Genomic DNA, 17,270 nt, shown 5'->3' with positions numbered 1-17,270 from the left:
TCTGGGATTGATTTGCACTTTTCGCACCAAAGTACGTTCATCTCTAGGAGACAGAACGCATCTCTTTCCTGAGCGGTATGATTCCTGCGTGGTCCCATGGTGTTTATACTATTGTTTTCACAGATGAATGTGGTACCTTCAGGCATTAAGAAATTGCTCCCAAGGATGAACCAGACTTGGAGGTCTACCATTTTTCTTCTGAGGTCTTGGCTGATTTCTTTTGATTTTCCCATGTTGTCAAGCAAAGAGACACTGAGTTTGAAGGTGGGCCTTGAAATACATCCACAGGTACACCCCAATTGACTCAAATTATGTCAATTAGCCTATCAGAAGCTTCTAAAGCCATGACTCCATTTTCTGGAATTTTCTAAGCTGTTTAAAAGGACCAGTCGACTTAGTGTATGTAAACTTCTGACCCACTGGAAATGTGATACAGTGAATTATAAGTGAAATAATCTGTCTGTAAACAATTGTTGGAACTTGTGTCATGCACAAAGTAGACGTCCTAACCGACTTGCCAAAACTATAGTTTGTTAACAAGACCATTTGTGGAGTGGTTGAAAAACGAGTTTTATATGACGCCAACCTAAGTGTATGTAAACTTCCGACTTCAACTGTAATTGTCTATCAGTTTACAATCTCCCCCCATATACACACACACAAAAATGTTTGTATATTTTTTTTACCCTAATCCTACCATAAATGGATTAAAATAATGGACAACAATACATAGGCTTCTACTTACATCTAATACATACACGGCCACCTGAATGTTACTGCTTGTATACTGGTTCTGCGTCCCAATAATGTGTCATTTTCCCTGTAGTGTGCACTTGTTCCATCTGGGTCCTGTTCATAAGGCACCAAACTGAAACAGGGATGGACTGGGACTACCTCGGCTTGTCCAATATTAAATGCTTATTGTAACTTTCCATTGCAAAATGTTTTACATTTTAGTCATTTAGCAGACACTCCAGAGCGACTTACATAGTGCATTAATCTTAAAATAGCTAGGTGGGACAACCACATCTCAGCCATAGCAAGTACATTTTCAAGTGCGAGCACACAAATTACTTTTAAAAACATTTATTTTTACGGGGGGTACTCTTTGAAGAGGTAGAGCTTCAGATGTTTTCAGAAGATGGGCAGGGACTCTGCTGTCCAACTTCAGCGGGAAGCTGATTCCGCCATTGGGGTGCCAGGACAGAGAAGGGCTTTGACTGGGCTGAGCGGGAGCTGCCCTCCCGTAGGGGTGACCAGAGGTGGCTAAGTTCTCAGGTTGGGATGTAGGGTTTGATCGTAGCCTGAACGTAGGGAGGGGCAGTTCCTCTTGCTTCTCCATAGGCAAGTATCATGGTCTTGTAGTGAATGCGAGCTTCAACTGGAAGCCAGTGGAGTCGCAGGGTGACATGGGAGAACTTGGGAAGGTTGAACACCAGGCGGGCTGCAGTGTTCTGGATAAATTACAGGGGTTTGATGGCACAAGCGGGGAGCCCAGCCAACAGCGTGTTGCGAGTCACTACTTTGATGTTTGCAGAGAATGACAGAGTGTTGTCCAGAGTTATGCCAAGTTTCTTTGCTCTCTGGGAGGGAGACACCGTGGAGTTGTCAACCGTGATGGAGAGGTCTTGGAGCAATCAGGCCTTCCCAGAGAGGAAGATAAGCTCCGTTTTGTTGATGTTGAGCTTGAGGTGGTGGGTCAACATATCTGTCAGGCACGCAGAGATGCGTGTCGCCATCTGGGTGTCAGAAGGTGGGAAGGAGAAAAGTAGTTGAGTGCCATCCGCATATCAATGATAGGAGAGACCATGTGAGGATATGAGTCGAGTGACGGTGTATAGAGAGAAGTGTGCCTAGAACCGAGCCCTGAAGGACAACAGTAGTGAGTACGTAGTGCAGACACAGATCCGCTCCACATCACCTGGTAGTAGCTGCCTGCCAGGCAGGATGCAATCCAAGATTGTTCAGAGCCTGAGACACCCAGCCCTGAGAGGACGATCTGATGGATGAGAACAAAGGACAGAGAGTCCGCTTTGGCAGTGCAGTGCCACAGAGGAAATCAGTCTCGGTTGAGTGACAAGTCTCGAAGCCTAACTAGTTACGGTCAATAAGAACGTTCTGAGAGAGATAACCAGACAGCAAACTCAAGTGCTTTGGAAAGAACAGAAAGAAAGGATACGGTTATGTAGTTTGATGTCAGAGGGGTCGAGTGTTGGTTTCTTGAGGAGGGGAGCGACTCTGGAGTCAGAGGGGACGCAGCCAGTGATCAAGGATGAGTTGATGAGGGAAGTGACAATATTTCCAGAGATTGTCTGGAGAAGGGAGGAGGGGATGGGATCGAGCAGGCAGGTAGTTGGGCGGCCGGAACTCACTAGTAGCCGGATTTAATTTTCCGTTGCGTTCCCCAATCATGAACACAACCCTGGATTGGCAGCGTATTTAGTGTTGCACGGTATACCAAAACTTTGGTACTTTTTGGATACTAGAACATGAAAAACGGTTCGGTACTAGAATGTATTACTTTCAGTACTTCTGTCAAAATGTGTGTCACGTTGTCTACTGATTGAGGATCTGTATCAGCGCAGCCGATGTCCCCTTATAGTGCGAGAGCACCGTGCCTGCTGCACTTACTCCTTGCAAGCTCCAGCATGTCCTGAGGAACAACTGCACTCAGTGGGAGTCTGGGCTGCGTCACCACTCATGCTGCACAGAAGTTAACACAATTGAATAATTCAACACGGCATGTGGAAATGTTGAAACGTATTGTTCACTCCTATTCAAGAGAATCTTTGCTCGAGCCTCGAACTGAGTGGGTGTGAATGACATCGTGGGTCTTAAAGAGAGACCACGCGAAACTTTTATAAAAGAGATTTCTTCTTCAATGCAAATATCGTTGATCAGTGCAATAAGTCCCAAATGGAAGGGGAACAGATTGGTTTTCATCTATAGCCCCATGAATTCAGCCAGAAAATGCTAAACTCAATGCATGCACACAATCCTATTGAATATTCATTCACCTGTATTGTAAATAGGCCTAGGCTACATCTTGATATATACAGTTTATCAATAGACTAGAGATTTAACATACAAAATAAATTATGACATTATGTTATGGTCGTTAGATAGTTTTTTAAAAACCAAAGTCAAATTGATTGTATAATTGATTTATCAAAAAATTCAAATGTTATGATATTGAACTCAAAAGGTCTGTCTGGATCAAGTGCCATTCTGTGACTTTGGCTAATATGCCTTCTTTTTCACTTTGGTATCGAGTATCGTGATGGTATCGAAGTAAAAAAAAAAAAAAGATTGTATTGTGACAATACCAAGCTGATTCCACTCAACTTGGACAGTATACCCTTCTAACTCATCCCATGTGTTGTAGAGCATATGCATGCCATCGCAATCTTCAACATTTTATTAGCAAGGCCTACAGCAAGTGCCACTGCCACAGGGACGCTTCATACAACCTAACGTGGTTTTGGGATTTACCTTGGTTGGCTGAAGTTGACCCAAAGTTTCAGTCGTGGTGGCTTACCTTTTTCAAACTTTCAGCCTTCAAAATATAGCCTAAAGTCATGCACATTGATATTACACTGCATATCCTGTTCATGTGCTCTGTAGTATACCAGCCAACCAGGCGTGCTGTATATGGGTAAATAACTAGCTATCCCACTGTGTCAATTACAGAAACACCCTGGTGAATGCATCTGATCTTCGCTAAATAAACACGCCGTGAGGCCATCTGAGCGTGAAAGTCGACTACAATTACTGAATACTTTGTTGCGACCTCAAACCACACAAACAAAACTTGGAGGCGGCTTTGGAAGAGGAAAAAAACTGTGAGAAAGAGGGTTGAGGAAGATGAATGCCCATGTAGTTTGCCTCAAACCACACCACACAACTTGGGGAGGAAAAAATGAGAGAGCGGCGGATACGTACATTAGGCCTATGTAGTTCGTTGCGACCTCTACTCAAACCAAACTTGGGAACTAGGAAGAAAGGAGACGAGGTGAAGAAAGACGTAGACATGAGCCTAGTATTTTGTAGCAACCTCAAACCACACTTGGACAAACTTGGTAGAGTAGGAGGGAAAGGAGAGGAGTGAAGATGTAGACCTAGGCCCATGTATGTAGTTCAGACCCAAGTTTCTTATTTTAAATCCGTTGCATGTGTTGGAGAAATTGTCAGCTCTCTTACAAGCCTCAAGTCAAAAGGTCAAAGATGAGAGAGCCACAGTGCTATATGCCCTGTGAATGCCAGACCACCATACTAGAAAGAGTGTCTGAAGGGAGGGGAACAGATTCTTATTTAATTAAACATAGTTCCATGGCACATTGCCACACCAGCAGCAGGAAGTGGTAGAACAGGTGGCAAGCCCCTCCCAGCCTTCAACATCAGTCTACATGGCTCACGCAGGAGATGATTGTGGACTACAGGAAAAAGAGGACCGAACACATTCCCCTTCTCATCGACGTGGCTGTAGTGGAGCAGTTTGAGAGCTTTAAGTTCCTTGGTGTCCACATCACCAACAAACTAACATAGTCCAAGCACAACAAGACTGTCGTGAAGAGGGCAGGATAAAACCTATTCCCCCTCAGGAGACTGAAAAGATTTGGCATGGGTCCTAAGATCCTCAAAAGGTTGTACAGCTGCACCATCGAGAGCATCCTCCTGACTGGTTGCATCACTGCCTGGTATGGCAACTGCTCGGCCTCCGACCGCAAGGCACTACAGCGGGTAGTACGTACGGCCCAGTACATCGCTGGGGCAAAGTTTCCTGTCATCCAGGACCTCTATACTAGGCAGTGTAAGAGGAAGGCCCTAAAAATTGTTCAAGACTCCAGCCACCCTAGTCATAGACTGTTCTCTCTGCTACCGCACAGCAAGGGGTACCGGAGAGCCAAGTCTAGGTCCAATAGGCTTCTACACCACTGCTACTCTCTGTTGTTGTAATCTATGCATAGTCACTTTAATAACTCTACCTACATTTCCTCAATTACCTCGACTAAGCGGTGCCCCTGCACTTTGTACCGGTACCCCCCTGTATATAGTCTCGGGTCTCCTTATTGATATTTTACTGCTGCTCTTTAATTACTTGTTCATACATTTTTTTACTGCATTGTTGGTTAGGGGCTCGTAAGTAAGCATTTCACTGTAAGGTCTACTACACCTGTTGTATTCGGCACATGTGACGAATAAAATTTTATTTGATCCCCACACACTATGCGAACAGCTGGCCCTCTCTCAGCCCCAGGAGTCAGTGCCAAGAGGCCACACTTTGCCCAGATCAGACAGCCACCCGACCCTTGTCAGTGTCCACAACAAAAGGATCACATCATCATCATCACACTTAGCGTAGCCCAGATAACACCATGGGTGCGTTTCTAATAGCACCCTATCCCCTATATAGTGCACTACTTTTGGCCAGGGCCCATAGGGTAAAAGAAGAAGTGCTGAGCAAAAGTAATACCAGGGCAAAAGTAGTGCACTAGGGTGCCATTTGGGAGACTCCTCATCTCAGTGTTCGTTGCCAAAGGATCAAACTTAAGCCCAGATATTCACTATCTTCTATCAGAGGCTCAATCAATCACAGAACACACACACACTAGTCAGGTAGAAATGGTCACCTTTGTGTGCATGCACGTCCAAAGCCAAAAGATATGATGAATGCAAGGAATCCTTCCAGTCCCAGACCACTCCAAGCCTTTAGACCAGGAGTGTCAAATATGGTCCATGGAAAATAATGGACATGCATTGAAACAGTTTCTTGATTGTGCCCATCTTGCCAATAATCAACTAAATTAAAGCTAGACAGTCAGGGAGTATCAAAGTTCCCTATCCATCATTTTTGGAATTATCTTTTGCAAATTTCGACGGCGAGAAAATATAACCAGTTTTCAGTGCGGCCCTCCGGACCTCGTTGAAGACCAAATGCGGCCACTAGTTCAAAATGAGCTTGACACCCTGGCTTTAGACACAATTCAATTTCCAGAAAGCCATGATCACATTTTCCCTCAGTCAATCATCCCTTGCTGATATTAGCCTAGGTGATACTATTACCAGGAAGTTCACTGTTGGCTTTTCAATATGTGTATGTGATGTGGGAAATGCATATCAAATGGATGAAGCTGCTACAGGATACTTGCTGTTGAACTCAACTAAGATGAGTGGTGAGTGATATGCTGGAATCACATTAACAAAAAGATTGTTTATTATATTTACAAGATATTCAAGTGACCGCTCTAACAATGGAAATATAAATGCCTGGAAGGCAGGATGGCGGAGGGACCATTGGTGGGGCCATTCTAGCCAATGAGAGGGCAGATACGCATGTGAACAACAGGCCATAGAGATAGGTAGAGGACTCATCTTTGTATATGTGCCATTATAGCGTCCGTGACAGCATGGGCAGCAACATTTAGGCCATCTCCATTTTAAAGTACAGATGTGACAAATTGCCCATTTAAACTGCAATTTATTTATATATTTTTTTATCGGTTTTCCATTAAAATGAAAAAAATTCATAAAATTCCATGCGAATTCACAATGCAGCTGCCTGCAGAAGCATCATCCCTTTCAGATGGTTAAGCATTGCACATGTACTACTATTACTGTACAACAATTCCACCTTAGAAAGTTTGCATTTCCTTCTCATTTAACTTCTCAAAGTATTGCCATAAAGGACTTTGCTGCTGTCGCTTGCCTTTCTCTGCCATTTTTTCCAACTGTTTAAGACGATGACGTACGTAGTGGTGGAGAGTCTACTCAAAATATAAATTCTCGACTCCAATCATTTATTCCTCGATTCCCCTGGTGTCAACTTCCATTTCCGATTTTCAAGAGTTGATTCCGCTAGGAATCAATTCAGAACTCCGTACTTCTGAGAACACAAACACTCGCATCTGGCAAATAGGCGCCAACAGAGAGGTCTGCCTCGCTTTTAGTCCTTAAGAAACTATGCAGTATTTCGTTTTTTTATGTATTATTTCTTACATTGTTAGCCCAGAAAATCTAAAGTGTTATTACATACAGCCAGCAAGAACTATTGGATATCATATATCAGGCAGGGTCCACAGACCAGCACGGACTACAAAAGGCAAACCAGCCACGTCAATGACACTGACATCTTGCTTTTGGATAAGCTAAAACACCTTCTTCGCCCGCTTGGAGGATAATACAGTGCCACTGACACGGCCCGCTAGCAAGTACTGTGGGCTCTCCTCCTCCGTGGCCAACGTGAGTAAGACATTTAAACATGTTAACCCTTGCAGGGCTGCCGGGCCAGAGAGCATCCCTAGCCGCATACTCAGAGCATGCGCAGACCAGCTAGCTGGTGTCTTAACGGACACATTCAATCTCTCCCTATCCCAGTCTGCTGTCTCCACACGCTTCACGATGGCCACCATTGTTCCTTTACCCAAGAAGGCAAAGGCCTATGCCGCTCTGTCATTGCTCATCTATACATTTGTATGTAAACTCAGCAAAAAAAAGAAACATCCCTTTTTCAGGACCCTGTCTTTCAAAGATAATTTGTAAAAATCCAAATAACTTCACAGATCTTCATTGTAAAGGGTTTAAACACTTGCTTGTTCAATGAACCATAAACAATTCATGAACATGCATTGTCCTTGCAGTGGCAGACCACGTGTAAAAACACATGCACAGGATCGGTACATCCGAACATCACATCTGCGGGACAGGTACAGGATGGCAACAACAACTGCCCAAGTTACACCAGGAATGCACAATCCCTCCATCAGTGCTCAGACTGTCCGCAATAGGCTGAGAGAGGCTGGACTGAGGACTTGTAGGCCTGTTGTAAGGCAGGTCCTAACCAGACATCACCGGCAACAACGTCGCCTATGGGCACAAACCCACAGTCGTTGGACCAGATAGGACTGGCAAAAGGTGCTCTTCACTGATGAGTCATGGTTTTGTCTCACCAGGGACGATGGTCGGATTCACGTTTATCGTCGAAGGAATGAGCATTACACCGAGGCCTGTGCTCTGGAGCGGGATCGATTTGGAGATGGAGGGTCCGTCACGGTCTGTCACAGCATCATCAGACCGAGCTTATTGTCATTGCAGGCAATCTCAACGCTGTGCGTTAGAGGGAAGACATTCTCCTCCCTCATGGGTTACCCATCCTGCTCATCCTGACATGATCCTCCAGCATGACATTGCCACACTGCTCGTTCTGTGCATGATTTCCTGCAAGACAGGAATGTCAGTGTTCTGCCATGGCCAGTGAAGAGCCCGGATCTCAATCCCATTGAGCACGTCTGGGACTTGTTGGATCGAAGGGTGAGGGCTAGGGCCATTACCCCCAGAAATGTCCGGGAACTTACAGGTGCCTTGGTGGAAGAGTGGGGTAACATCTCACAGCAAGAACAGGCAAAACTGGTGCAGTCCATGAGGAGGAGATGCACTGCAGTACTTAATGCAGCTGGTGGCCACACCAGATACTGACTGTTACGTTTGATTTTGACCCTCCCTTTGTTCAGGGACACATTATTCCATGTCTGTTAGTCACATGTCTGTGGAACTTGTTCAGTTTATGTCTCAGTTGTTGAATCTTATGATCGCACAAATATTTACACGTGTTAAGTTTGCTGAAAATAAATGCAGTTGACAGTGAGAGGACGTTTTTTGTTGTTGCTGAGTTTATATATTCTTATCCCATTCCTTTAGTTAGATTTGTGTGTATTAGGTCGTCGTTGTGGAATTAATAGATTACATGTTTGATATTGCTGCACTGTCAGAACTAGAAGCACAAGCATTTCACTATACTCACAATAACATCTGCTAACCATGCGTATGTGACCAATAAAATTTGATTTTGAAGCTAGCGAGGGATAGTGAGGGGCACAGCATAGTATAGGCAGGTAGGCCACCAGGCAGACTAAGTCAGAACCGTGCACTAAGCCGATGTATCTATTGCAATGGAATACTATATCTTGCAATTTATTGGCTTGAAATGTCTCACAACTTCAGTAAAGCAGGGCCCATCAACAATGAATAGGCTAGTATTTTCTACTCGTAACAGACCGAAGACTCAACACACACTTTCATCATTAGCGAAGACAAAGAGCAGAGGAGCAATCATTAGTCCAAACAGTTTGCAACTAAAACAAGTTCTATTGGACAAATTCAGGTAGGTCCCTACCCTTTTCATTCCGCTCCAAAAACGTGTTGCAACAGAATCGGCGTTAGGAATACACCCCCAGGGAAGCCAGCACGAGCGAGAGAGAAAGGGGGGCTGGCAGAAAGAACCATGATGCGCATGTCTTGGTAATCTGAATCTTGCATGCCTCGCAAATTCACTAAAGTAGCCTAAAGTTTTCCTCTTCCTCTGGTTTTATTTACAACTACACAACTTTCCCCAGGCCTTTATAGCATACCGTCTAGTTAGGCTATAACAAGGAAAATAATATGTTTTGTGATAACTGCACTGTGCTTTTAATTTTGTGGAGATGTAACAGTATAACTTTAAACCGTCCCCTCGCCCCGACACGGGCGCGAACCAGGGAACCTCTGCACACATCAACAACTGACACCCACGAAGCGTCGTTACCCATCGCTCCACAAAAGCCGCGGCCCTTGCAGAGCAAGGGGCAACACTACATCTAGGTTTCAGAGCAAGTGACGTAACTGATTGAAACGCTACTAGCGCGTACCCGCTAACTAGCTAGCCATTTCACATCCGTTACACTCACCCCCCTTTCAACCTCCTCCTTTTCCGCAGCAACCAGTGATCCGGGTCAACAGCATCAATGTAACAGTATAACTTTAGTACGTCCCCTCGCCCCGACACGGGCGCGAACCAGGGACCCTCTGCACACATCAACAACGGTCGCCCACGAAGCATCGTTACCCATCGCTCCACAAAGGCCACGGCCCTTGCAGAGCAAGGGGCAACACTACATCTAGGTTTCAGAGCAAGTGACGTAACTGATTGAAACGCTACTAGCGCGTACCCGCTAACTAGCTAGCCATTTCACATCCGTTACAGAGACACACAAAAAAACATTGTTTTCAGTTAAGGATTTTTCTTAACTTTAAGGATCCCAATGTTGTTTAAACGTTCACACCCCTATTTTAAAAAGTAGTCAATTTTCTTCTTCATTCACTGATTGCTCCAACTCAGGAATCCCCACACAGTTGACAAGTTTAAAATGGTGGATGCCTCAATGGCAATGTTCATGCTAAAACAGTTATATCAATGATGAGTCCTCTAGCTATCTCTATGACAACAGGCACAACTATGAAATAAAGCAATTTACCCCAAAACAACTTTAATGCCACGTGCGTCCACTTATATAAATCCATTCGTAACAACTTAACCATTAAGAAACTAATATTCGATCAAAGAAGCTTCATGTAGCAAATTATCAATTACATTTTTTGTTGACCGTATTCGACAAGCTCATTGACCTTCATACATACATTTTCGTGGACAGACTTTGGGCGGAGTAAAACCTCTCGCTTCACATGAACATGCATAAATCCATCATACAACAACAGCTGCGAGTTGGACAGGTCAGGGGTCGAAAGATTTCCCATGAGCATTATGACAAACGTATTTGTTGCCGCTACAAAAAAAAAATGTATTCCGTCTTGCATGGAAAAAGGAAACGGGTGAGAATGCTTCCCGTCTGTTCTTATCTAGTAGGAAAGCATATATTATTTGTCAGTCACCGTGTTTTAATGCAAATCCATTGATCAGACCATTTTATAATCAATATCTGGGCAAAGGATTTGTTGTAAAGGGTTTACGTTTGTAGCCATGTAGGCTATGCATGTCCCGTATGTTTCAGGAACTTAGCTACAGAGCCAAGCCCATATCTAGATATGGCTAGAGGGATTTCAGAGTTAACGGTGACTAGCAACGTAGAGCCTTGAGCTTCATACCCTATCTATGGGTGTGGGTTGAAATCCACTCATGGTAAGCCGAATTAGCCTGGGGGCATTTCTGAAAACAACACGCCTGTGTTGACTGGCTTCCTTTGCCAACAATCTATGTGGCGGTCACAAGATTTTCATTAAAATTGCTCAAAAATGTACCACGTGTTCTGCAAGCCACCCTACACGAACCTCCATTACGGGAAATCGATTTGTTAACGGGGAAACTAGCTACAAAGACGTAGCAAACTGCCTCTCCGTAAAACACGCCGAGTACAAACGCAAGGAATACCTCGCCAAAAAAATTTACGTAAACTGTTACATTACATAGCGACTGTTGTGCAATGCTTGCCATCAAAAGCGTTGCAATGGGTAGTAACATTGTTAGTTGAAGTAAATTTCTGTCATGACCTACCCGAACCGAAGACTCCGTTGCTGTTCTGCTCAAGCAAGCAGCATTAAAAAAAAACAAAGGGCGGCTGCCGCGTGTGCACGTTTCTCCCGCTCGCACAGTAAACACACAAGCAATCCGACTTGTATAAACTTTAGAATGACGAGTCCGATAATGTCTGGAACGTCTTAACTCCGGAAGCAAATGTCACTTGACTAGCATTTCATTAGCTAAGCAGTAAACACATCTCAGTGAACTACTGTATAACGTTAGCGAGCTTATGGTACCTCCTTTTAGCTTTCTACTCAAAACGTCGATATTTGTGGCGCGTTGGACGCAACTTCATGTGCGGGCGTTACACATTTATTTGCAAGTCGTTCAAAAATGTTGACAAATACATGTCGGTTATGATTATAGTCTAAAAACAAGGCATTTGCTACTTACTTTGTGTCTTCCGAGCTCATCATCAACCGGCTTTCGACCGTCCTATCCGGAAGAAAATCCAGACCACTGTATGCTGAAGTCATGTTAACGAGCTACAGTACAACCCACCACGTAGTCTTTCAACAATGAAAGTAATGGCTTCGAGATTCAACTGCTGCGCGACCACAAAACGGAGCCAGGGAGGGGGGGGCCTTCTACTCCAAGCAGCCGAATGCGAATACTAAGTCATCAGAAGCGATTGACATTCGTCTTCTGCATGCCCCAGCTCATTTCTCCTCCAATCCCCAAATTGAAAAATAAACTACAGGCGAGCTGTCAACTGCAGGGAGAGCGAGAGAGGGGCGTGACTACTTCTATTCCCTGTCAAGTATGTGAAACATTTGACTAGGCCGGGGTTCCAGTTATTTTGTTTGCACGTCCATAGAATCCATACTTTACTTGACTATTTATTGTCAGTCTATTTGAAGTAGGCAGCAGTTTACACAAGTGTATTGGTACTCTAACCACCCATGGCTCAATCTGACCTAAACGATATGCTTGTGAAATATGACAGGTGTTGATCGAAGGAAAAGGAGATCCCAATAATCCCCTGGCTAGACTACTACAGAACCAAGACAGACAAAAAGAGATGGATGTTTATATGTATCAAAAAAGCTGTAAAACAAAAACAGCTATTTTTGTACCCCGAAGAGGGTGGATGGGTTAACAAAAGAGATGGACATTTTGTGAGAGGTAAGAGATTACCAGAGAAAGGAAAATTATAGGCTATGGCAACCCCATTCCATGAGTCCTTAGCTCAAGCACTTGGCTATTATTGAACCAGTCAAGTAGTAATAGGAAATCCCCTTTCTATAATACTCTTCTCCAATAATTCAAATGAAATGCTCAAAATGTTTGGTTAAGACACTCAAATCCGAGTCCCACCCTATTAGTATCTGGGCCAGTATTCAAAAAGCTTGTCAGAGTAGGAGTGCTGGTCTAGGATCAGGTCGCCCCTGTCCATATAATGATATACATTTTTATCTAAAAGACAAAAGCATCCTATATCGGTGCTACTACACCGAGACTCTTTGTGAATATTGGCCAAGAAGAAAAAATTATTAAAATGCTGTTTTTTCCCCAGTCATCCTGAGTTTTTGGATGTGTCCCAAATGGCTCGCTATATAGTGCACTTCCTTTGGCCAGAGTCCAGCTTGCCATTTGGGACATAACCCTTGCTTCTATAAGGGTCACAGGTCATGTTCCCCTTTTGTGGTATTGCTGTTGTTTTCTTGGGGAGGGGGAGCCTGTCTTTCTTTGTTGAACTCGACTTGCTGGGCGAGGTTTCCCTATACAAACCCCCATTGAGGGGGGACAGATCACAATTGTAAAGTACTGTTTGTACCACAGCAGAGCAGGCACCAAATGGAAGAAAACAGACTGAAACAGAGAGGGAAGGACTAGCTGAATTGTTTAATAAGAAACGCTTGTTTTCGCTTTCCGTTGCTAAACATGTTGCTACGTTGTGCCCTAATGAATACAACCCGTAGCAGAGAGGGGCTGGCGGCCTAATTAACTGGACTGGAATAGTTCATTCTAGCACTCACAGCAGCTGCACATTCATAACCCCCTAAAATATTATTGGGAGTGTCTCACCAAGTTTCAAATTTCAAGTTTTATTAGTCATACGGGATGCGCATGGTATACGTCGTCCAACAAAATTCCTACTTGCAGGTTCCTTCTGCAGACTCACTGATAAGAAATATCCTGTTTGTGAAATCCCGGTTAATCCTTGTATCCAAAGCAATTTTCAAGGCAGACTACAGTGCAGATTGTGTTGATTTTAGCGTTTCAAAGGGTTATGCGCAGCCAAATACATACAATATGACTGTGACCTATTTTACTGTATAGGCTACATTCAGACAGGCACATACAATCCATGAACGCCCATTAGGATTTAGGGGCTGGGGCTGCTATAAAAAGCATCTATCAAAGCATCTCTTGGTTCAGATATTATGTTGAAATGTTACGCATTTGGACTGTAATCTGATATTACTACTATCTCACACAACATCAAAGTATGTGTGAGCTTTTGACTAGGCTATAATTGTGTTTAATCATTTTAGATCTCTGAAAATCTCTCTAAGAAGATACATTGCAAGAGGGACATGACAGCCCCCTTGTTTGGCCATTTTAAATGACAGCACCTTTGTCTTGTGGTGGTTATTAGTCTTGTGGAACCAGACAAGTAAGTCTCTGAATATTACATATGGTCTTGCATATGAGATATTAATTGGGTAGCCTATAGTACATCACAGTTCCCCATTGTACACTAAATGACCCATCTATTTATGGAAGAAAGTATAAAACATATTATACTGGAATATTAAAAAATAAATACTATTTTATTGTTGCAATGGAAGCATGTTGCTTGGAATGGATTGTATAGTTAGTTATTGGTTGCCGCCTCTTGACGTTAGCCTCACATGTTTAATCTCTCAGATTATTACTATGGTAATCCTATGGTAATCTCTACACGTACCATGCATTCTTTGTTTACATCTTTCTGTTCTGTGGTATTATTTTGCAACGTGGGACTATCTGGACGATCCCTGCCCCCTACAAATCAATTCATCTAGCATTTGATTTGCACCCCTTCTTAACCAATGGTGGAGCGGGTCAAGTAAAAATAGGCCAACTGTACAGAGCAACCCAAATGGGTTACATCACCTATGTTTGTATATATATATATATATATATCGTCATGAACTTGCTGCCTGCCTATCTGCCTGGCTGACATAATTTCTCTCAGCTCTGAAAGCACTTGCAGAATGGCGACCAACTGAAGCTGGTGCTCTCAAAATGGAGAAGGAGTGGGAGAAGATCTGTGTATGACTCAATGTTCTAATCTGAAAATAAATGCAGATTTTTTTTATAGCTCGGCTGGCTGTTATGTTGGTTAACACTAACCTTATCAGATTAGTTTGAGTTAGGTTTTTGGTGCTGGTAATACTGGTTTATGCAAATGTCTTATTGGATGATGTAAATGTTTCTGTGCCCTGCAGTAGATTTGCAGTTTATATTGGTTTTGTCTGAAGGTGTTAGGGCAAGGCCTGGATGGATGGACTTGTTCGCACCACTGTCCTGTTCAGTGGCCTCTCTTTCATACAGTGGTAGATTCCTGTCCCTGCATCACTGACTGACAGACTGACAGAGACCCATTTCTTCATCTTTTAATTGTGAGTGAAAGTCACGCCTATTTTACATTTATTTCTTCAACTTCTTTTCATTTCAGGGAGACGCAACTTTCCCGATCCCTGTGGACCAATACATCAGTATTGTGTATTCACAATCCATTGGTTTTGAGTCAAATAATATAAGAAGGGAAATGTATTTATTCACATTTGATTTGATGATAACTTCAATCAACAGGATCAATAGGCGAGTTTGTGAAGATGACTGAAGGGGGTGGATTTTGGGCAGGGGGGGATATTTTCCCCCAGATCACAAGATAGCTTGTGTCTCTTTTCCTTTCAGTGAAAAAGATACACATCACAAATCTACCCTAACCCACCATGGCATGAGAATGAATAGTTCAACTGAAAACAATGAATTGGTCCTATAACAATATCCATTATTCACCACCACAGGGACAAATAAGCATTATAAACACTGGCTAAAGCCCCAACCACAACAAAAGCCAGACAGGCTAGATCTGATTCATTCATTCTGAATGGGGGGCCAACCCAACATCCAAGGACAACGTACCTCAGAGATCCTAGGTCCTCATTCCTGACGGGGACACCGGCGGCGGCAGAGGGGGGACAGCGCATGCTGTTGACGTATAAGCTCTGCACCAGGGCTAGCTCCGACGAGTGTTCCAACATCGCACGGTGCTCTTCCAGAAAAATCCACCTTCTTATGTGTGTTAAATGGACACTTCTCTTCTTCTCACTATTTCTCCCTCTCTCCTCTCTATCTGGGTAGCTTTTTTCTCCCTCTCTATTTCTCTCTCGCTCTCTCTCTGTTTTTCACTCCCGCCCCTCTCTTTCTCTCCTCAGATGTAGTGCAGTAGAGCGGCACACACCCCTTTTGCTGACTGGCGTAGCTGAAATAATCCTTTTTGACAGCTCATCGTGGGCTAATGCATTGTGCAGCCCGGTTCGCAGGCTGCAAAGCTGCGGCCACAGTAGTACTCTTCCTCTAATTGACGCCCATATTAGGAAGAGTCCAGGAAATTGGACAAGGGTGATTTATTCCTACTGTCACACTGGGCAGACTGGGACGCATGGGGTAAATAAGGGGAAACGTCTGCAAAGTTTGCCAATGGATCTCTGGATCTGTTTCTTTCTCAGGTCCTGGGGTTGAGTGGGTTGTGGTATGATCCCTGTTTCATGTTTTGCATGTATTTGAATGCTTGGATACAGGAGAAATACAGGCCAAATGTAGGTCGAAACCAGGTGTTGTTGTGACAAAGCAAATACTGTACATACAGGCTAAACCTCAGGTACTGCACTTGTGGCAGGAATCATAAAGTGTGGTCCAACCAAAGTCTGTGTCAAGCAGGGGAATCGATCCAACAAGCAAAGCACCACACCCTTTTTATAACAGATACATGAATTTGTATGTAAAAACTGGATTCTGACGTGTCAAACTTCAAATGTTGAAATGATTTAAATGTTCCAACAATTCCATCTACTAACTCTGCAGTTACATGCAGATCTTTTGGTGGAGATTTAATCCGTGAAAACACCAAATATTTAACACCGGGAAATATTTATTGGGGCACGGCTTTTATCCAAAACCCTTATCCAGTCCAGTCATACCATCACTGTCTGAATAATCTTCTTTTGGACAGGAGGATGCGCATATGTCATTTTCTTCACATTCCCTGGACTGACTGATGATAAACCAGAGGATGAGAAGAGAGAGGTACAGGGAGCGACAGAGGAGAGACACAGAGAGGGGCAGACGGAGCCAACCCTGTCTACCTCTATGTACCCTCTCTCCAACTACAGCATGTTGTCATTATTACACTGGTGCAGAGATGGATAGCATAGCTTGCTGTATGGTTAGTCAGTAAGAAACCCATGCTCACCAGAATGTTATCTTAAAGGAAGGATTACGCTAGTCTCCTCTCTGATGGCATTTTGTTTGCATGTTGAGCCTGACATGAACAGAAATCTCTCTGCAATACTTTGCGATATGAAATATAGCCCCAGAATGTGTTCCAAATGGCACCCTATTCCCATATAGTGCACTACTTTTGGTCAGAGCCCTATAGGACCTGGTCAAAAGTAGTGCACTATAAATGGAATAGGGTGCTGTTTGGGATACAGACATTATCATATCCCATGGCAGTGTAGCATATTAGTTGTTTGACCATGTCAAATACTAGTGTGGTCAGTTGTCATATCTGTTTGTAGTATAGCCAACTGTTCTTCTAGCGTGCGTCTATTGTCTTGTTTGGCATGACAACACACGGTAGAGACGTTGGCTATAGCACAAACGGATCTGGTAACTAGGCCAGTCAAATGCATTCTCGACTTCT

The 17,270-nt window shown here is 43.7% G+C and overlaps 1 protein-coding gene across 6 annotated transcripts in view; it reads right to left on the bottom strand.

Moving 5' to 3' along the window:
* LOC120054181 (CUGBP Elav-like family member 2) overlaps positions 1-12,052 on the bottom strand; it is a 60,104-nt gene extending 48,052 nt beyond the window's left edge. For 2 of the 6 annotated variants that reach the window (XM_039001624.1, XM_039001629.1), the window contains exon 1: positions 11,741-12,052. In XM_039001624.1, the coding sequence (XP_038857552.1) occupies positions 11,741-11,823 (83 nt within the window). In that variant the 5' untranslated portion in view covers positions 11,824-12,052. Of the gene's footprint in view, positions 1-11,320; positions 11,451-11,740 lie in introns of those variants that run through there. The other 4 variants (XM_039001625.1, XM_039001626.1, XM_039001627.1 and 1 more) reach the window with 4 other exon arrangements.
* Positions 12,053-17,270: the final 5,218 nt, after the last annotated feature.

The sequence above is a fragment of the Salvelinus namaycush genome, chromosome 9 (genome assembly GCF_016432855.1).
Source record: "Salvelinus namaycush isolate Seneca chromosome 9, SaNama_1.0, whole genome shotgun sequence".
NCBI classification, from domain to species: Eukaryota; Metazoa; Chordata; class Actinopteri; order Salmoniformes; family Salmonidae; genus Salvelinus; species Salvelinus namaycush.
Note: the sequence above shows the minus strand (reverse complement) of the source record. Positions and strands in the feature narration are given on the sequence as shown.